The 22,126-nt window shown below is 44.9% G+C and overlaps 1 protein-coding gene across 15 annotated transcripts in view; it reads right to left on the reverse strand.

Annotated features, from left to right (window-relative positions):
- The window catches only part of DST (dystonin), a 513,682-nt gene that overhangs the window by 278,721 nt on the left and 212,835 nt on the right, over window positions 1-22,126 (reverse strand). For all 15 annotated transcript variants that reach the window (XM_070456721.1, XM_070456720.1, XM_070456704.1 and 12 more), the window contains one exon: window positions 18,469-18,530. In XM_070456721.1, the coding sequence (XP_070312822.1) occupies window positions 18,469-18,530 (62 nt within the window). The remainder of the gene's footprint in view (window positions 1-18,468; window positions 18,531-22,126) is intronic.

Below are 22,126 nucleotides of genomic sequence, written 5' to 3' on the forward strand. Positions count from 1 at the left end.
ATATATGCATAACTGAATCTTTTCAAGATAGAGCAGAAACACATCATAAATCAACTATATGTCAATAAATTATTTAAAAAATAAAAAACTTTTTAAATTAAAAAAGTGGACATCTGGACTTTCCCAGTGGTACCGCTGGTCAATGCAGGGAACATGGATAGGTTCAGTCCCTGACCCGGGAAGACTCTACCTGCTGCACAGCAACTAACCCGGAGCATCTCAGCTACCCAGCCGGTGCTCCAGAGCCCAGGAGCGGCAACGACCGAGCCTGTGTGCCGCAACCACTGGAGCCCACGCACTTCACAGGAGAAGCCACCGCAATGAGAAGCCTGAACACCACAACAAAGGGCAGACCTCACTCGCTGCAACTAGAGAAAACCCACGCACAGCAACGGAGCCCAAGCGCAACCAAAAACTCCATCAATAAAGAACGGACATCCGACATGAATACAGCCTAAGTGAAAGACTAAACATTCACACAGACTGCTGTGATATAAACTGAACCTGTGCTATGGAAACTGCTTCGAACACGTCATTTGTGAGCAACTGTTTAAGTGACAAGAGCACACGAAGACTCAGGAAAATCACCAGAGAGAGATCTGTTTGTGTATTTGTACTTTGAAGATTATAAAGCAACTGAGCTGACTAGTCAAGTAAATGTAAATAACTCATTTACAACTAAGCACACAGAGCCTTTAAAAATGCATATTATTTCACCAAATGTGCACATCTTTAAACTTAGGTGCAATTCCACAGTTTTATACTTTTCATGATCACTTAGGGTGGTGTAGCTTTAACATATGTGTAGATCCCAACAGATGAAATTAACAGTTAATAACCTGCACTGAATTGAGCCTATGAGCATATAAACAAAACTCTCAAATAAGCACTAGGCACGTGATATACAACATGATTAAGGTAATTAGCATGTGGAAAATTACCTGTGGAATTAAAAATTAACTGTGGAAAATTCTGAAAGAGATGGGAATACCAGACCACCTGACCTGCCTCTTGAGAAATCTGTATGCAGGTCAGGAAGTAACAATTACAAATGGACATGGAACAACAGACTGGTTCCAAATAGGGAAAGGAGTACATCAAGGCTGTTTTTCTCACCCTGCTTATTTAACTTATATGCAGAGTAAATCATGAGAAATGCTGCTCTGGATAAAGCATAAGCTGGAATCAAGATTGCCAGGAGAAATATCAATAACCTCAGACATGTAGACGACACCACCCTTATGGTAGAAACTGAAGAAGAACTAAAGAGCCTCTTGATGAAAGTGAAGGAGGAGAGTGAAAAACTTGGCTTAAAGCTCAACATTCAGAAAACTAAGATCATGGCATCTGGTCCCATCACTTCATGGCAAATAGATGGGGAAACAGTGGAAACAGTGTCAGACTTTATTTTTGGGGGCTCCAAACTCACTGCAGATGGTGACTGCAGCCATGAAATAAAAAGACGCTTACTCCTTGGAAGGAAAGTTATCACCAACCTAGACAGCAACATTACAAAGCAGAGACATTACTTTGTCAACAAAGGTCCGTCTAGTCAAGGCTATGGTTTTTCCAGTAGTCATGTATGGATGTGAGAGTTGGACTGTAAAGAAAGCTGAGCACCGAAGAATTGATGCTTTTGAACTGTGGTGTTGGAGAAGACTCTTGAGAGTCCCCTGGACTGCAAGGAGATCCAACCAGTCCATCCTAAAGCAAATCAGTCCTAAATATTCACTGGAAGGACTGATGCTGAAGCTGACACTCCAATACTCTGGCCACCTGATGCGAACAGCAGACTCATTTGAAAAGACCCTGATGCTGGGAAAGATTGAAGGCGGGAGGAGAAGGGGACGACAGAGGATGAGATGGTTGGATGGCATCACCGACTCAATGGACATGAGTTTGTGTGAACTCCAGGAGTTGGTGATGGACAGGGAGGCCTGGCGTGCTGCAGTCTATGGGGTCACAAAGAGTTGGACAGGACTGAGCAACTGAACTGAAGGTAATTAACACTGCTGTAAGTTATATATGAAGTGTAAGAGAGTAAATCCTAAGACTTTCCATCATAAGAGAAAACTTTTTCTCCTTTTATTCTGTATCTATATGAGGTAATGAAGGCTCACTATTACTGTGGTCATCATTCTGTAAGGCATGTAAGTCAAGTCCTTATGCTGCACAGTCTAGACTTACACAGTGCTGTATGTCAATCATATCTCAATGAAACTGGAAGGGAACAAAAGAAATTCTTTAAGCCAACACTGAGTGTTAGACTATGTCAGCACCATGAATCCACAGCTCAGGCCATCGGTGTTCGATTCAGCACTTTTAGATGCACACACTGGTCCTCCCAGCTTCAACAGCTTCCCTTTGAGGTCATTCATCTCTCCCTCTTTCACACAGACATTTCTTCTACATCACAATAAGATCATCTTTTAGGATTTGAAATAGCTCAACTTGAATTCCATCACCTCCACTAGCTTTGTTTGCAGTGATGCTTCCTAAGGCCCACTTGACTTTGCATTCCAGGATGTCTGGCTCTAGGTGAGTGATCCCACCATCGTGGTTATCTGGGTCATAAAGATCTTTTTTTTTTAATATATATAGTTCTTCTGTGTATTCTTGCAACTTCTTCTTAATACCTTCAGCTTCTGTTAGGTCCATACCACTTCTGTCCTTTATTGTGCCCATTTTTGTGTGAAATGTTCCCTTGGTATCTCTAATTTTCTTGAAGAGATCTCTAGTCTTTCTCATTCTATTGTCTTCCTCTATTTCTTTGATCACTGGAAAAGGTCAGTTTTCATTCCAATCCCAAAGAAAGGCAATGCCAAAGAATATTCAAACTACCACACAATTGCACTCATCTCACACGCTAGTAAAGTAACGCTCAAAATTCTCCAACCCAGGTTTCAACAGTACGTGAACCATGAACTTCCAGATGTCCAAGCTGGATTTAGAAAAGCCAGACGAAGCGGAGATCATCAAAAAAGCAGGAGAGTTCCAGCAAAAGCATCTACAGAGGATGAGATCGTTGGATGGCATCAGCGACTCAACAGACAGGAGTCTGAGCAAGCTCTGGAAGTTGGTGATGGACAGGGAGGACGGGCGTGCTGCGGTCCATGGGGTCACTAAGAGTCGGACAAGACTGAGTGACTGAACTATGCAGGCAACTGCTTCCACATTCCTAGGCGAGTCCAACGTGACTCATCCTCAGCCCTCAACACACTGACCGCTCTCAAGGTCAAATTCTTCATCGGCAGGGCACGCCTCCCTCTGCTTGTCCTCCTCATCAGCCCCTTTTAAAGCAGTTTCTGAATTTCCCCTCGGGTCTGCAGCACAGCCAATCTGACAGTGCCTGGAAACGGGGTTTTCTGTACGATCCTAAGGAATAAGAAAGCTAACCACACCTGCAAGTCGGGGCTCAGGACACACAACCTGAGACACGGCCCCTGGGCAGACTGGACGCTTTCAGCCGAAGGAACTGGGAGACAGCGGGTGCTGGAAGGGCGCTGCCACCATCCACCCCCAAGCAGGCATGAGACCCTCAGGGGGTGGTGCTCGCTCTGCACCTGGAGGAAAGGAGCATCCTTATCTCTGCAGGTGAGAGGAATCTGGACAGACAGGCCTTCCTGAGCTTCTCAGTTTATTACCCTTGGCTCACGTCCTTCTGTCCTGCCGCGTTTCCCCGTGACCCTCCACCCTCCACCAAGCCTGGTGTTAAAAACACTCAGGTTTAACCATCTCTTCAGGTCTTCATTTCCCCTCGAAGGCTCCTAATTATACAAAGTTCTTATTAAATAATCTATATGCTTTTCTCTTATTTATCTGTCTTTTGTTTTACAGCCCAGCCAGGAACCTAGAAAGGGAGAAGGAAAAGATTTCTTCTTCCTCACATGCAATAAGGCTGCAGAGAATCTACTAGTATTGTCAGCATACTATAGAAAACTCCCCAGTGAGCAAAAGCTAGCATCAGTCAATATTCTTCTACATTCTGAGCTGAGGGAAATAACAGTAGGTAAGTTGGGCAAAGTTTACTTATTCATTTATTTATATGTAATTCTTGCTGTTGTTCAGTCACCAAGTCATGTCCGACTCTTTACCGCTGCATGGACTGCAGCAGGCCCAGCTTCCCTGTCCCTCACCATCTCCTGGAGTCTGCCCAAGTTCATCTCCTTATTAAATCAGTGATACCATCCAACCATCTCATCCTCTGTCGTCCCCTTCTCCTCCTGCCTTCAGTCTTTTCCAGCAGCAGGGTCTTTTCCAAAGAGTCAGCTGTTGGCATCAGGTGGCCAAAGTCTTGGAGCTTCAGCTTCGGCATCAGTCCTTCCACTGAGTATTCAGGCTGGTTCTTTTTATTTGTATTATTTTATTTACTTGTATGTATTTAACGGTAGATAAATACATTGATGTCAGTTATGAGCAAGAGTAAACTTCCCGCCCCAGACGTGAACGGAGACTCTGCACGGGGCGGTGGAAGAAGGCAGCCTCAGGATGGCGGCTCTTCCCGCCTGACCAGGCGCCTCGGGCTCCGCACCCACGCCGCGGCGGGGCTCCGCAGCCTTCACAGGAAGGAGTCATCACGGACTGCCTCTCCTTCCAGACTTTTACCTTGCTTCTCACAAAGTGACACTTTTCCTCTTCCGTCACAGCAGTCAGGGGTATGTATTACAAACACCGGGGAAAGCGTCATCTGGTTTCAGGTTCACTCAGAAAGCAACAATTTCCTCAGGGTCCTGACAGAAGCAGCATGTCAGGCACCACGCTGGGCTGAGCTGCAGCCTGGAGCCCAGAACAGACGACGCACCAAAGCTTCTGCGGGACCCACCCACGACGGAAGGACGGAAGGACGGGGCTGTCAGCACCACTGAGCAAACTGCCTTCTCCTCTTCTTTGAAAAGGCCTTAGTCAGCGCCTTCCTCCAGCTAAACCCTGACCTCTGGGAGTGCTGCTTGGCTTTTTCACATACTTTTATCTGTATCTCTAAATGCTTGTGAAGCATATTGATTAGAGAAGAATGCAAATAAAAATTTATGGCCGAAGCATCAAAGCAAAGACTAGAAGTAAGGCAGAAAGAAAGAGCTGCACCCCCACACCACGCTTCCCCTACTGCTCTTCCTGACCACTCTTTAGCCTGTGACTCTGCTCAGGCAAGACGGGCCAAGATGACGGACCAAGGACTCTGCCACGTGTCAGCCTGTCCACGCTGGTCAGCTCACGTCATTCCTGAGCCTCCGGAATGTCACTGGCTAAACAAGGGCTCAACCAGACAACCCACGCTACACAGCCCGACCAGCATGTGGCCCAGCCTAGGCATTCCAACTGGCAGTGTTGGAAGCAGGAGTAATTACCATCAACAGTAAGGAAATCAAGAAAAATTATAACTGACCACAAGACAGAACTGAAGTCATCTGATGAATTACTGAGTCAAGTTGTGATGTTCTTAATTTGAAAAGATACTGTATTATCTGAAAAATTTGCAAAGATACTCATTACTGTATCAACAAGCACTAAAGTCTCAGAAAAGGGCTTATCTTCTTGTCATAAAATAGTTTGAAGTTCAAAATACATTTTACTATTAATTCATCTTCCGTTCTCCATAACCTCCTGCTCTGTAGTCTTCAAAAATGTTCATGTCATAAAAGTCAGTTAAAGAGCTGTTAAACCGTTTCTAGCTAAAGCGGGATAAAGAGACACAGCAACTAAATGCAACCGCTGACCACGACCTGGAAGCTGCTCTGGGTAACAGCGTAAAGGACCAGCCAGAAACTGAAACACAGGCAACAGACGGTGAGCCAGGGTAACTTTAGGAAGTAGGCAGATGTGAGGTTATGAAGGAAAACACCCCTACTCTTGGGAAATGCTGAAGTACTGAGGGGGAAAGGGCCATGATGTATAGGACTTACCCCCACGTGGTTCAGATAAAAAATACACACACATACACACACGGTGTTACAGTCATGATATAGCAAACAGGGTAAGTGCTACCAAGAGTCAATCTGGGTAATGAGCATACATAACAGGGCTCCTGTTACTCTTTTTATTTTTACAACTTGTTAAAGCATAAAATTATTTCCAACAATTAAAAAATATAAAAATAAATCTCTGGTCTATCCCTATTAATTACTGCTTCACAAATGTTATCACAAATGAAATGACATGATTATATAGTCTTGGTCTTGGAAAGCAAACTATTCACCACCTAGTTCACCCTCCTACCAACGCATGAACCATTTCTGTCCCACTGCTGACAGACTCTAACTACATCCCCACAGGATTTCGGTGGAAATTTGGGAATGGCTGGGGAGTGCCTATCTCATCAGCCTTAGCCGACTTCATATGAGGCAGTTTTATTGGTTCATATATAAGAGGATGACAGTGGCCCCAAAGATATCAGGTCTGAATCTGGAAACTGAATGCTGCCTTATTTGGAAAAGAATCTTTGCAGGTGTGTTAAAAATCTGTGGTGGGAAGATTATCCTGGATCATGCCCATGGGCTCGAAATCCAGTCTCCAGCATCCTTATAAAAGAGATGCTTGGGGGTCCTAACACACAGACCAGGAAGCGGCATGTGGTCCTGGAGGCAGACAGGACGGCATGACCATGGGAAAGGCAATGCTGGCGTCCCCAGATGCAGAAAGAAACGGGGATGGCATTCTTGCCAAGAGGCTCTGAAGGGAGCACGGCCTTGCTACCACGGTGATTCTAGCCCAGAAAAGCTGAGTGCAGACTTCCAGCCCCCAGACTGTGACAGCACAGAGATCACTGTCCCAAGTCAGCAAGCCTGTGTAACTGGTTGTAGCAGCCCCTGGAAGCAAGAATACACCCTTAGATCAAAACAAACTAAAGTGAGCAGCGTTACTGGGTGCTGTGGATGTCTACAGAGGTTTTATACTGAGCTTATATCTTCACACTGGAAAGTATCCACCAATCTTTGGATCAGATAAATCCTAAACTGTACCTTCTTATATGACTACCATGATCAACATCTGAAAACACGTTACGATTCTCCATAGACCTCTCTTCTCAAAGTCTCCTTCTCAATTGTCTCCATCATCCCTCATCCAAGAGATGTTTCCAGATGCTCAGCATCATGGCTGCCTCCTGCAGTCACTTGCCTTCTGACTGCCCCTTAACACACAGTCAGGACCTGAACAAACACCCTGGATGCTGGGAGCCCAGCACACTCTGAGTTCTGCTAAGAGCCTGCATGCGGGCACCCCATGGCTGTCAGTCCGAGGTTGTCAGAACCCCCAGCTCCGCGATGACAGGGATCGCTGCCCACCAGACCTTCTGCACCTTCTAAATCCTACAGGGAAATCTTCAGTCTTTGAGCAGAACTTTACGTTTTTCACCGTTAAGTTCTCTCTTTCTGATGAGACCAGAGGTCCAGCTTTCTTGATCTACTTACTACACTGAGTGCTACTTCAACCTATAATCTGATGAGCAGGCCTTCTGCAACCCCATCTGAGTACCGGCTATAAAACAAGGGGAAAGAGACTTCCCTGGTGGTCCAGTGGCTAAGACTTTGTGTTTCCAATGCAGAGGGAGTGGGTTTGATCCCTGATTGGGAATCTGAGATCCCACATGCTGTATGGCATGGTCAAAAAAAAAAAAAAAAAAACACAAGGGGAAGAACTATGAACTAAGACAGAGGCCCCGCAGGCCCCTCTCCGCAGGTTCCCTCACTCAGCACACACGGAGCTCTTACGGGAAGACAGCCCCACCAGAGAGCTCACAACGCCGTCACTGAAGTTCCTTAATGCCTCCGTGTGCATTCAAGGCTCTTCCTAATGCCAGTTACATAACTTCAGAATGCCAGTTACACTACGTTGCTCTTGTCCTCAGGTACTTCCAACAACATCCTCGGCTGACCCATCGCATCCACTTCTTATCTGTCTTCACCATTTCTTTTTCATTGAGACACAGCTGACTGACGATGCTGTGTTAGTCTCGGGCACGGCTTCGCCGTTTCTCTCCACCTGATCTCCTTCCAGCAAACCCAGCGTCCAGTACATCAGGCTCAAGACTCTCACCCACCCCTGCTCTGCGCCCCGCTGAAGCCAGCACCCCTGTCCTGGCACAGAGTGCCCCGACACTCAGAGCCACCCCACATCTCCTGTCTCGATCTTGTAAAACCCCACTCATGCTGACACTTCATCCTGTGTTGCCAGGCCTAACAGGTAATGGTTTTGAAACAAAAGAGGTAGCAGTTAAAGTGTTAGTCACTCCGTCATGTCCAGCTCTTGCAACTGCAAAGACTATAGCCCACCAGACTCCTCTGTCCAAGCTGTTCTCCAGGCAAGAATACTGGAGTGGGGAGCCAGTCATTCCGTTCTCCAAGGGATCTTCTCACAAATGTATTTAATGTCTCCAGCAAAGCAGTAAGCTGCATTAAAACTGGAGCCTATTACACTGAGTGAAGTAAGTCAGAAAGAAAAACACCAATACAGTATACTAACGAATACATACGGAATTTAGAAAGATGGTAATGATGACCCCATATGCGAGACAGTGAAAGAGACACAGATGTAAAGAACAGACTGTTGGGTTCTGTGGGAGAAGGCGAGGGTGGGATGATTTGGGAGAATGGCGCTGAAACATGTATACTATCATACTTGAAAGAGATCGCCAGTCCAGGTTCGATGCATGAGACAGGGAGCTCGGGGCTGGTGCACTGGGATGACTCTGAGGGATGGGATGGGGAGGGAGGTGGGAGGGGCGTTCAGGATGGGGAACACATGTACACCCATGGAGGATTCAGGTTAACGTATGGCAAAAACCACCACAATATTGTAAGGTAATTAGCCTCCAATTAAATAAATTAATTAAAAAGAAAAAAGCAGCACTTTCTAAACTGTATTTCAGACACAGTCCTGATTATACAGATGTTCAATACAGCCCTGCTGAAAGTAAACAGTGTTATCTTGGACCTTTTTAATTGGTGAGGGGCTTCCCTTGTGGTTCTGCTGGTAAAGAATCTGCCTCCAATGTGGGAGACCTGGGTTCGATTCCTGGGTTGGGAAGATCCCCTGGAGAAGGGAAAGGCTACCCACTCCAGAATTCTGGCCTGCAGAATTCCATGGACTGTATAGTCCATGGGGTCACAAAGAGTCAAAAACAACTGAGCGACTTTCACTTTATTGATGAGGAATTTACCCAAAGAAATCACTATTCTTCATGATGAGAAGATATTCAGAATTTCTCAATTCAAAGCTATGACCAGCTATATGAAACCACGTCATACTCATCTGTGTTCTCTCTTACTGTCTTGAAATCATCAAGGTTACCAAATCAACTTTTTTTTTGCTTTTAAAAAAACATGATTTGTTTCTAAACTCTACCCTTTGAGTCTATATCCTCCCCCCGCCCATTTAACCCTTCCTCTACTACATACACATCTCTTACACCACACAGAAATAACTTAAAACATCACATCGTATTTATAAAGATATTAGACCAGGTCCAAAGGTGAGCTCAGCTTCCCCCTTCAGCTCTGCTCACTGGATTCATCCTTAGCGCAGCAGACAGAGCATAACGTCTGGAGTCACGAGGACTAGCGTGGGACCCTCACTTCCTCCTGAGACAGGTCTCCAGCCTGCATAATCTCTCTCAGCCTCTTTTCCACATGCATCCTGAGATCTACCAGCTTCATGACCTCAGGAAATTATGTAACCTCCCTGGGCATCAGTTTCAACATCTGTAACACAGGGATTCAGAACAGTCAGGATCCAGATGAATGAATGAAGAAGGTGTGGCACATATACACAATGGAATGTTACTCATCTGTAAAAGAGAAGGCAACAATGCCATCTGCAGCTACATGGATGGACCCAGAGATGATCATCCTGAATGAAGTCAGTCAAACAGAGCAAGACAAATATTGGACGACACTGCTTACATGTGGAATCTAAAGCACAACATAAATGCACTTTTTTTTCATTTATTTTTATTAGTTGGAGGCTAATTACTTTACAATATTGTAGTGGTTTTTGTCATACATTGACATGAATTAGCCATGGATTTACATGTATTCCCCATCCCAGTCCCCCCACCCACCTCCCTCTCCACCCGATCCCTCTGGGTCTTCCCAGTGCACCAGGCCCGAGCACTTGTCTCATGCATCCAACCTGGGCTGGTGATCTGTTTCACCCTAGATAATATACATGTTTCGATGCTGTTCTCTTGAAACATCCCACCCTCGCCTTCTCCCACAGAGTCCACAAGTCTGTTCTATACATCTGTGACTCTTTTTCTGTTTTGCATATAGGGTTATCGTTACCATCTTTCTAAAGTCCATATATATGTGTTAGTATACTGTAATGGTCTTTATCTTTCTGGCTTACTTCACTCTGTATAATGGGCTGCACTTTTCTACAAAACAGAAACAGACTCACAGACAGAGAGAGCAGACCTGTGGTTGCTAAGGGAGAGGAGGGGCTGGGGAGGGTGGAGAGGGAGGTTGGGATTAGCAGACAGACGCAAGCTAGGACACACAGCATCAAAGGACTTGCCGGTTGCCCAGCACAGGGGGCCGTCGTCAGCATCCTGTGACAAATCACAACGGAAAAGAGTGTGAAAAAAACGTGAGCCACATACACACGTGAAGTGAGGTCGCCCAGTCATGTCCGACTCTTTGCGACCCCACGGACTATACAGTCCATGGAATTCTCCAGGCCGGAACACTGGAGTGGGGAGCCTTTCCCTTCTCCAGGGCATCTTCCCAACCCAGGGAGCGAACCCAGGTCTCCAGCACTGCAGGCGGATTCTTTACCAGCTGAGTCACCACGGAAGACACACACATACATAAAAAACTGAATCACTCTGTTGAACAACAAAAATTAACATCCCATTGTAAATCAACTATACTTCAATAAAATAAATGTTTTTGAAAAAAAGAATAGATCCTATCCATGAGAATTGTTATCAGTAGTCATTAAGACATGAAAGTGACAAATCCTGGCATGTGGTTTGCTCTCAAATAATATTAGCAGTTGACAGTAGTAATAGTATTAATATTATAAGTATTACTTAATAAATTTATTAATTCATTATTAAATAGTAAATATAGCTTACAATAGATATGCAGTAGCTACAATTATTTTTTAAGCCTGCTTATAATATTTGTTGGTTATAGCAAATGAATCTGATGGTCCCTTATAATATCTATCATTTTATCTATGACACGTGCTCTCTCATAGTGTGGCCCTGGCTCAGCAGCAATAGCTGTTTGTTGAAAACCTAATTTCCTGGAACTTACTAGAATGGAAGAGTTTCAGGTCCCTCCCAGATCTACTGAATAAGAAGCCTTGGGCTGAAGCCCAACCATCTACTGTAACAAGCCCTCCAAGAGACTCTGATGCAGCTGAAGTTTAAGAACCACTTGTGTAAGTCTAAGGTCTTGAAAAAAGAACTTATTTGCAGATTTTAAGAATCAATACTTGCATTATAGTTTCAGAAAAAGCATTTTCATTAGTCCTTTACAAAGTCAATGCTTCAAAAATTCTCCTCTCTCCTCTGTGCCCACAGATGGTAAAATTACTCAAGAAGTATGTGATGGCTGAGCACACAGAGCAAATAGAGCTTTTTACCTACTCCCTAAAAGTTATCACCATATTCTCAGCTTAGGGATCTGGATTTCCTTCCAGCCACCAAATCAATGAAAAATAGTGATTGATTCAGTGGAGCCATGAAGTTGTTGCCTTCACAATATGTGCAAAGGATATCTCTGCCTTGAGTAAAGCAAGCTTTCCCAAGACAAGAGATTAAAGTGTGATCCTTAGCAGGCTGTCTCCCAGGAGGTAACCATGCAGGTTACTAAGGGAGTAGTTCAGTACTGGAATCCAGGGCCTTTTCCTCTCCAAATGCATTTATGTATCAATAAAATAAAACTCAGGCTTCCCAGGTGGCTCAGTAGGAAAGAATCTGCCTGACAATGCAGGAGATGCAGGTTTGATCCCTGGGTGGGGAAGATCCCCTACGGTAGGAAATGACAACTCACTCCAGTATTCTTGCCTGGAGAATTCCATGGACAATGGAGCTACAGATTGGCGGGCTACAAGGTGCCGGACACGACTGAGCACACACACCAAGTAAAACTCAGACCAAGCATCTGATTGTACAATGTTAAGGAATAAGTTTACAGTACAGTCAACCCGTGCTGAAGAATATAACTCCACCATAAATGGTTAGTTAGATGAATCCAACACAAGGGAAGCACACTACACAAACTCCCCAGACTCTAAGCTTCCAAAAATTGTTCTTCACCTTAAATTATCCCTCTTCAATACAGCCTCTCAGTCACAGCTCAAGCTCTAATTCTGTGCCCAGGCAAACAATGAGTTAAAAAGGAATCGTCTAGTCTTTCAAATGTTTCAGAAAATGAAGGGATCCCTTCCCTGCTTCGTCCTCAGAGCAAGGCAAACACTACATCATGAGGACTTAGATCTGGGTGTCATACATATGCTCATGAAGTTCAAGACAGACAGAACTGCATGTGATCAGGAATAACGAAAATTAAACAGTGACCTAAGACCCTCTAGTATATAAAGTCCCACTGGCAGAATGGGCAAAAATAAATACTGTAAATAATAGAAGGTCATCAATTTTATATTTTGGAACAACTCTCTCAGTAAAATTTAGCTAACTGAAATCACAGGTATTTTCAATGTTTTAGCACTACAATTTAAATTATACTAAAGAATAATACATAATTATTATTGACAAAAATAGTTTTATACAGAGATCATAATCTGCAAGGAAAATAATCCAGTATATTCAGTGTGTGAAGAAACATGTAGAGGTAGCGGATGAATGTGTTAACTGGGATTTATTCTTAAATATATTCTGAAGACTGAGGAACCAAAAGGAAAACATTCTTGCTAGAACAATCAGTTTAAAGACAGGCTTAGTCATACAACTGAAGTACCAGAGCACTAAAATTTAAATACACTTGGGAAAAAGCCAGAGATGTCTGCTCACCAACAAACATAAGTTTTAATTAAGCAAACTATGTAATAAACAAATGTCATTTTAGCTCAGATATAAAATAAGGCTATATTCATTTTTTTCTGGAAAGCTATATGAAAAAAAATCCTAACCTAGTATTTTAAGGAAACAACGTTCACACACTTGGATCTAATAGTAACTTAAGCAATCATCTAAAAAGAACTCCTGTTTACTTTTCTCAGTCAAGTCAACTTTGAAAAATCGACCTTGCCAGAAGCTTCCCCTGGGTACTGAGTAGACACTAGTTTACAGCCGGATAAATCCCAACTTCCTGAGTCACGAGGATTAATTAGCAAATAGCTGAAACTGTAAGGTGGAGAAAGTCAACAGTCCACAGCGCGGGAGCCGCTGGCGTGCACCGAGGCGCTCCGGGCGGGGCGGGCGCCCGGCCAGGTCACGCCGCCCGCATCCCTGCTGACGCGGCAGGACCAGCGCGGCTGCAGCCGCTCCCGACTGTGAGATCGGGACGGAAGACGCCCTCGACGTGAGAATCCAAGCGCAGGTACACGGAGGGCCAGGCCTGCGCGGAGTCCACAGGCCCCTTTCCGCGAGGGGAGTGTGTGCAAGAGGGAAAAGTGGGGAGAAGAGGCCTTGGGCCCCAGATCAACCACGGGTGGGGAGGGGACTCATTTAACGAGATGAACGATCCTTAGAAGATCAGAGTCTGGAGCCAAGGGTCCCCGCAGGGCTCCAAGGTAGGCCACCCCATCTGTCTCCTCCATGGATCCTGACCCCCAGCCCCGGCTCTTTCTAAACCAGATGAACGAAGAGGGAAGCGCCTGCGGTCAAGAGGAGCCGTGGACGAGGCAGGCAGTGCCCGGGCGTCCCAGCCCTGCTTCTCTGTCTGACCGGCAGCACCCACGTGGGCCTCCTCTCCAGCGAACGCTGGCTGCGGGCTGCCCACCGGCCAGGCGCCGCCTGCCTGCTCAGCGGGATGATCACATCAAGCCCCCCACCAACCCACCACTCCCAGCACCCAGGGAGGAGGGCCAGAGCAGCCTACAGTCACACAGAGGATCAACTGCAGGGTTGTCTGCCTCCCACCTCTGCCTTACATGTCACAGGCTGACACCTTTGCAGGAGGCAAGTCTCTTTTCAAAGACAAAATACTTATCAAATGAAACGGAAAATCCCGTGTCTGTCCTGGGACTAAGCTCTCAATCACCTCACTGCCTGAAGGAGCAGAACTACCAGGAAGGTCTTCTTGGAGCCACAACTGGGGTGAAATAATTGCATAAAATTACATTAAACACATAATAACATAGAGCAAAAGTTTTAAGATTTCTTTCAAAAGATGGGGAGCACCCGTGGTCTGAGTCAGCCCCCCAGGCCAGATGCCCCCAGACGCAGTCCCAGCACACAGGTGGAGGGGGGATGGCTCAGGGCCCAGCGCGGGCAACCAGCCTCTCACCCCACGAACCACCCCGCCTTCTTCTAACTCCTCTGGACCCCACTTTCCTCTCCCTGCCCAAGGTTTAAGGAGGGCCACAATCAAACTGCCAAAGCCGAGCAAGTGCACACACAGAATGACTCAAACGCCTTCTAAATGATTTTATTCCCGCTTTTTTCTCTCCTTACCCATCAATTACTCCCTTCATGTTGTTGACTCATTCCTTGTGGTCACCCTTTCCCTTCACGTTTTTAGCATGATTAATTCTATGAAAAACTCTTCAAATAACACACTTTCCATTCACTAAAAAGGAATATGGTAAGGCAAGAAAGGTAAGAGACTCCCTTCTCTTCCGTCCCTGTTTCTCTTGACTATGTTCAGTATTTCAAGAGAAGAACATAAGAAAATCAACACAGAAGAAATATTTCTAATATTGACATTTTAACCTAAAATCCACACATGTATTTTCCATTTCCTACTAACTGGGTTATGACCAAGTGACCTCTGACAGCAGAAGTGGCTTACATTCCTTCTGTCATCCCTTGGGTGAAACACAGAAGAGACGACACAAAGGCTGGCCTTTCTCTGATCAGCTCGCAACCCAAACCTGAACAGCCTGCTGCCCCCCATCTGGGGATATGTAATCACCTTTCCCAGGTGAAGGCAATGCTCTAACTTCCAAACAGAAAAGAATAAAATATTATAAAATTATGTCCTCACACATTTGAGTTTTGTTTCAGAAATTTTAGTGCGCAATGTTTTAACAAGAGTAAATTTTAAACTCTGACCTACATCAAGAAACAAATACGCTACTTTGATTATAACCCTAAACAGCTGGACTGGCATCTATCAAATGGCTATTGTGTGTAAAATTATTATTTTCCTAATTCTTACTGGGTTACAGCAGAAACCTTAAATCTTTGAGATGTGTTATTTAAAAAAAAGACATCACTTACTCCACATAAATCGAGATTTGCACCCTTGCCATCTGACTCTGAAGGCTGCGTAACCACTAAATGAAACCACACCTGGAGGGTTGTTGCAGGGTTAAGTGATTTAAGCACGTGTGTGTGTTATCCACACGAAGCACCAGGATGCGCCCTAGGAGTGGACAATACAGGCTTGTCCTCAAACAGCTCAACTAGCGTTTTGAATTTTTAGCAAATTCACTTTCCTTAAACTCATTCATCCAGTTTACAAGACGCTCATCAGATCAGTGGTCCAGCCCAACACATCCAGGAGATGGTGGGTCCCCAGCAGCATCTATCTCAGGCCAGCACGGCGTTCCCATGGGGTTATCCTCATGAGCTTCTATCCTCAACTGCCACCACTACTGGGGTTTACACTCCAGAGACACCAGCCAACCCTCTGTATCCCTACCCCCCGACGGCCACAGCCACACAGACTGCCAGGCCCGACAGGCACATGGAAAGATGCTCCACATCACTGATTATTAGAGAAACGCAAATCAAAACTACCGCAAGGGACCACCTCACACCATCAGAATGGCCACCATTAAAACGTCTACAAATAACAAACAGTGCAGAGGCAGTGGAGAAAAGGGACCCCTCCTACAATGCTGGTGGGAATGTAGATTGGTGTAGTCACTACGGAGAAAACAGTATGGAAGTTCTTCAAAAAACTAAAACTAGAGCTACCATATAATTCTACAATCCCACTTCTGGGCACAAATATGCACAAAACTGTAATTCAAAAAGCTACATGCACACCTATATTCTTAGCAGGACTATTCACAATAGATAAGACATGGAAACAATCTAAATGCCCATTAACAGATGAAAAGATAAAGATGTGGTACACACATATAATGAAATACTATTCAACCATCTGAGAATGAGAGGTGGCATTTGCGGCACTATGGATGGATGTGGAAATCATCACACTAAGTGAAGTAAGTCAGGAAGAGAAAGACAAATACCACATGATAGCACTTAGAAGGAATCTGAAATATGGCACAACCGAGAGGGTGGGATAAGGGGGCTGGGAAGGAGGCTAAAGAGGGGGATATATATTTGCAGACACACACATACACATATACTTATGGCTGATTCACACCACTGTACGTCCAAAGCCAACACAACATTGTAAAGCAACTATCCTCCAATTAAAATTTTTAAAACTAAACAATAAATAAAATATGACACAAAGGAACTTATCTATGAAACAGAAGCAGATTCACAGTCACAGAGAACAGACTTGTGGCTGCCAAGGCAAGAAGGAAAGGGAGGGATGGAGCGGGCGTGTGGAGTTGGCAGATGCAAACTCTCACACACAGGATGGACAGACAAGGTCCCACTGCACGGCACAGTCAGCATCCTCTGATAAACCAGAATGGAAAAGAATCTGAACAAAATGTATGTTGTTGTTTAGTTGCGAAGTCATGTCTGATTCTTTTGTGACTCCATGGACTGTCATGCTCCTCTGTCCATGGGACTCTCCAGACAGGAATACTGGAGTGGGTTGCCATGTCCTTCTCCAGGGTACCTTCCCAACCCAGGGATCAAACTCAAGTTCTCCTGCATTGCAGGTGGATTCTTTACCACTGAGCCACCAGGGAAGAAAATGTACACATCTGTATAACTAAGTCACTTCGCTATACAGCAGAAATTAACACATTGTAAATCAATTACACTTCAATAAAAATTTTTCTTGAAAAAAAGACTGCCAGACCAAAGGGGCATCTCTTCATCCAGAACCTCACTTCCCCTGGACTCATCTCAGAAATGGAAACGTCTTGTCAGAGTCTTCAGCTCCAACATCCCACACGCCAACCCTCACACCAGCCCCCCGCTGCTCCAGCCTGTGCAGGGTCCGCTCTCACGGGAGGCACGGGACACACAGGATGACACAGAAGGCAGGCGGAGGGCAGGCAGACTGCTGGCGTGACACTCTCCTTAGAAGTCGCAACACACTTCCTTATGAAAGTCATAAAGCAGAGGGCGTCCACCTCTGACCAACACATCAGAGGATGAGGAGCAGAAATCCCAGCAGTAATCCCACAAATTGACCCTCAGATGGGGAGTGGATGACATGGCTCACCTGAGGGGCATACCAGATTTGGGGGAGGGATTCTGTCCATGGGTGATGAGAAAGAGGACTAAAGCTTCTCTCGGCCATCTGGCATACTCCATGAAATAAGCATCACTTTTTATAGACAGTTATTAGATGTGATTATAGTATGGGCACCATCTCCCTAAGCTACATGATGGTTTAAATAGGATCTCCAGGACAGCCTAAGAATATAACCACTTTTACCATAATGTTGCTATGTGAGAAAAGTCTCTCCAAGTCCCAAACAACAGACTGAAAATACTACCCTCCTCTGACTTCAGGACTGTCCATAAAAAGCGAAAAAAAGGCGACTAAGTTAACTGTGAAATCCCATGGGGTCCTTAGATGAGATTTATAGGATTACTGGATTGGTGGGACCCAATAATACCAAGAAACTGTATGCACGCACAGTGCACATGTGTATTTCTGGGGAGAGCCTACAACAGATCCTCAAAGTGACCCATGGGACATGAACAAATATTAATCAAGAACCACAACTATTAACCACATCACAGAGAAACACAGAATAAGCATCAACTTCTGGTTCACATTAAGTACTAGAAAACTGAGTCGAGACTTCTGTCTATAACCCATCTTTATTCCCACCTAACTCTCCACCATCCACATGAATCTGACACCAGAACTTGCCTAGAATCTTGAGAGGGAAAAAAAGTTATTAAAAACTGCAGTTTTCAACACCCTAACATGTAAATATTTACATACTTCTTAACCTGCGGAGATTTTGGAGAGCCTAATAATGAGAGGTTGGACTGAGGTCACGGACCACACCGCCATCACTGGGCACTTGTCTCCAACCCCCATCAGGACCCACAGGCCACACACCAAGTAACAAGAGATGCCTGAAATGAACGTGAAATACTCTAGAACTGAAAGTCTGCAGCTGATACTGAAAGGTTTTTCTTCAGAGGCATATACTAAAGTATAGTACAATAAATTAAAGTCTGCAAAACCATCCCAAGATGCAAAAGAAACACACACTGACCTTCATGAGATGCTGATTTATCCATTTTGTAAATGTTTTCTTTTGAACTTTGTCCCGTTCATCTGGAAGGGGGAGAAAAGATATAAAAGAAGGTTAGTAAAAAATCCAGAAGAAGAGACCTTCATTATCATTATGCAAATAAAGAAAAGTAAGATGTTCAAAAGGTACTGTTTAGTGCACTTGAATTTTCTTGCCAAGCTTTGGCACCGTGAGGCTTGAAAGACCTCTTCCTGATGCAGCATCTGCCAGCACTGATCTCTGCTGCATCACCCCCCACCCCACCACCACCATCAGGAAGCCCTCTCACCCCCTCCGCCACCACCAGCTGAGGGCAAGCCCTTGCATGAACTTCCCAAAGCACTTGGCCACAGATTACATCCCACTTGGTCTTCAAGACCACAAAAGGTAGGGTTATTTCCATCTCACAGAAGAGGAGACCAAGACCTCCAGCAGTTAAAAGATTTGCCGGCAATTATTTCGCAAACACATAAAGTTGAAAGGCATGACTGAATTCATGTCCTCTGGCTTGAATTACAAACCAAGCAGTTCTCTGCTAGATTCCCTGTGTTGAACCATCTGGTAACAATGGAACACGCCACTAGATCCTTGTCATGGAGGGTGATGCTGTCCTGGTTTCTAGACACGGTTCAGAGAATGGGGAGGGAGGTCTTATGATTTAGGAGGACAAGCACTAGAATACTCTGGCTTATCACGTTATCATTTCAAAGAGAACCCTGATCTCCAATGCCTAGAGAGGAGGCTGGTAGCCACACCTGCTCCCTGTCCGCTCCGAGGCAGGAATCCTTGCGTGCTGCCCCCTCCTCCTCTCTCTGCATCTGGGGACGGCTCTTCCTCTCTCCTCCTCTCTTTCCTTTCCTCTCACTGGTCCACATCTCCATCCTTTCCTTGGCGGCAAACAGGCCTCACTCTCTTCATCTCTTTCCCTCCTCATTCTTCGTCCCTGAGTCCCCATAAACTACTTTAACAGGAAGGAAAGTGCCTCTGAAAACGCTTACCTAAAAACAGAGTGACCATATGATCCTGCAATCCTACTCCTGGACATACCAAGAAAACCATAATTCCAAAAGACCCATGCACCACAATCTTCACAGCAGCACCATTTACAACAACCAAGGCGTGAAAACAAGCTACATGTACACCACAGATGAGTGGATAAAGATGCAGTCCATACCTACAATGGAATGCTACTCAGCCAAGGAAAAGAACGATGCTGTAAGAACACAGATGGACCTAGAGAGAATCACGCTGCGTGAAGGCAGTCAGACACAGAGAGACAAACACCATATGGTATCACTTAAATGTGGAATCTGAAATACGACACGAATAAACCTACCTGTGACACAGACACAGACACAGAGAACAGGCCGGTGGTGGCCCAGGGGGCTGGGGGGAGGAACGGGAGTTTGGGATCAGCAGATGCAAACGGTTACACAGGATGGACAAACAACAAGATCCTACTGCACAGCACAGGGGACCACATTCAGTATCCTGCGATAAACTGTAAGGAGAAGGGTATAAGAAGGAATGTACGTATGACTGAATCATTGCTGATCTAAAAAGGTGATACAGATGAACTTGTTCACAAGACAGAAACAGACTTACAGACGCTAAAAACAGACGTACGGTTACCACAGGGGAAATACGAGGTGGGAGACAAATCAAGAGTCTAGGGCCAGTGTACACACACTGCTATATGTCAGACAGACAATCAGCAAGGGTCTCCTGTATGCCCCGGGGACTCTACCCAATGCTCTGCGACAACCAAATGGGAAAAGAATCTGAGAAAGGATGGACATGTGCATACGAACAACTGGATCACGCTGCTGCACACCTGAAACTCACACACTGCAAATCAACTATAATCCAATAAAATAAAAAAAGAAAATGCCTGTCCTATGTAGGAAGAGTACTTATGTGCTTTACCCTAATTCCCCCCATCATAAACATTTCTACCGGAGAGTGCTGCTCTAGGACAATTTGCCAATAAATACAAAAAGTCTTAAAAATATACATGCCGTATCCCAGCAAGTCCACTTCTAAAATTTATCCTAAAACTAGAGTGATGGTTGTACACAAAATGTATCAGTGGCAATATAAATCAGTGTAACTATTTCAACATAAAAGTTTTGAAAAAAAAATAAATGTTCAGTGATAAAGAAATGAATAAATAAATTTTAGTAAAGCAATCCAAAGGTTTGTTCAGATTCACTTCTTTGCAAGCTACCTAGTGATGGCATGTTACTTAAGAGTTCTCTTACCCTTTAATGCCATCATGAAAGGAAGGGGGCAGACCATGTAGCTTCCCTGGTGTTTCACAAGCATTTGTTCCCCAAAGTATCCCCTGGAAATCCTTCCCACTTCCCATCAATGTCAGCAGGAACCAGAAAGACACCTGAACAGAGACTATCACTGGGTACTGTCAATAATACATTCCCTTTCAGTGAGCAAAGCTCTAGTGTAACTTTTTTGGCTGTGGCGCTCGGGATCCCATTTCCGCCAACCAGACACTGAAGCTGTGCCCCCTGCAGCGAGCATAGCGTCCCAACCAGTAGGTCACCAGGGAATCCCCTAGTCTCATTCTTAACTTCACACTGGGTATTAAACACTAGAAAAGCTGACCAAGGAGATAGAAGGTTGCTGAATCTGAATATAAATGCTTAGAATTTATGCTAAAATTATTAAACTTGCCTTGGGACTTCCCCGGCAGTCCAGAGACTGGTTGGGACTCGAAGCTCCCACAGGGGCGAGGGCTGGATCCCTGGTTGGGGAACCAGGATCCCACGTGCCATGCGGTGCATACACAAAAAAAGAAACTGGCCCGATCCGCAACATAAGAACCGCAGGCATTGTGCATATAACTATTCTGCCAAGACCAATTGCATCAATAATTGTTAACCAGTATCACCATCCACAAAATATTTATGAATTCCCCTGCTAGTCCCCTGGGGCACAAACCAGACCTTAGTCATCTTTATCTACCCCATAGTAGAGGCCATGAAGCTTTTGTGCACTCAACAAACATATGCCCGTGATGTGAATTAATTATGTTTCTCAAAGGACAATCCTCCCCAGGATAACAAGGTATCATCCCCTATATACTTAGATATGGTGGTATATATTACTATTATATCTCTTGAAGCAATAGTGATGCTATAAATATCTTTCAGCTTTGCTATTTCTAAAGCGATCAGAAATAACCTAAGTAGCTTCCCAGGTGGCACTAGTGGTAAAGAACCTGCCTGCCAATGCAGGAGACATAAAAGATGCCAGTTCATTCCCTGGGCAGGGAAGATCCCATGGACAGAGGAGCCTGGCAGGCTACAGTCCATAGGGTCACAAAGAGTCAGACAGGACTGAAGCAACTTAGCACTTAGCAGCTAATTAGCATGTAAGGCAAGAACAAAGGAGTAACAGCATGCCAGGCCTCCCTGTCCATCACCAACTCCCGGAGTTTACTCAAACTCATGTCCATTGAGTCGGTGATGCCATCCAACCATCTCATCCTCTGTCGTCCCCTTTTCCTCCTGCCTTGAATGAATCAGTTCTTTGCATCAGGTGGCCAAAGTATTGGAGACCATATGACCCAGCAAATCTCACTCCTGGACATATATCTAGAGGAAAATGTAATTTGAAAAGT

The sequence above is a fragment of the Odocoileus virginianus genome, chromosome 27 (genome assembly GCF_023699985.2).
Source record: "Odocoileus virginianus isolate 20LAN1187 ecotype Illinois chromosome 27, Ovbor_1.2, whole genome shotgun sequence".
Classification (NCBI taxonomy): domain Eukaryota; kingdom Metazoa; phylum Chordata; class Mammalia; order Artiodactyla; family Cervidae; genus Odocoileus; species Odocoileus virginianus.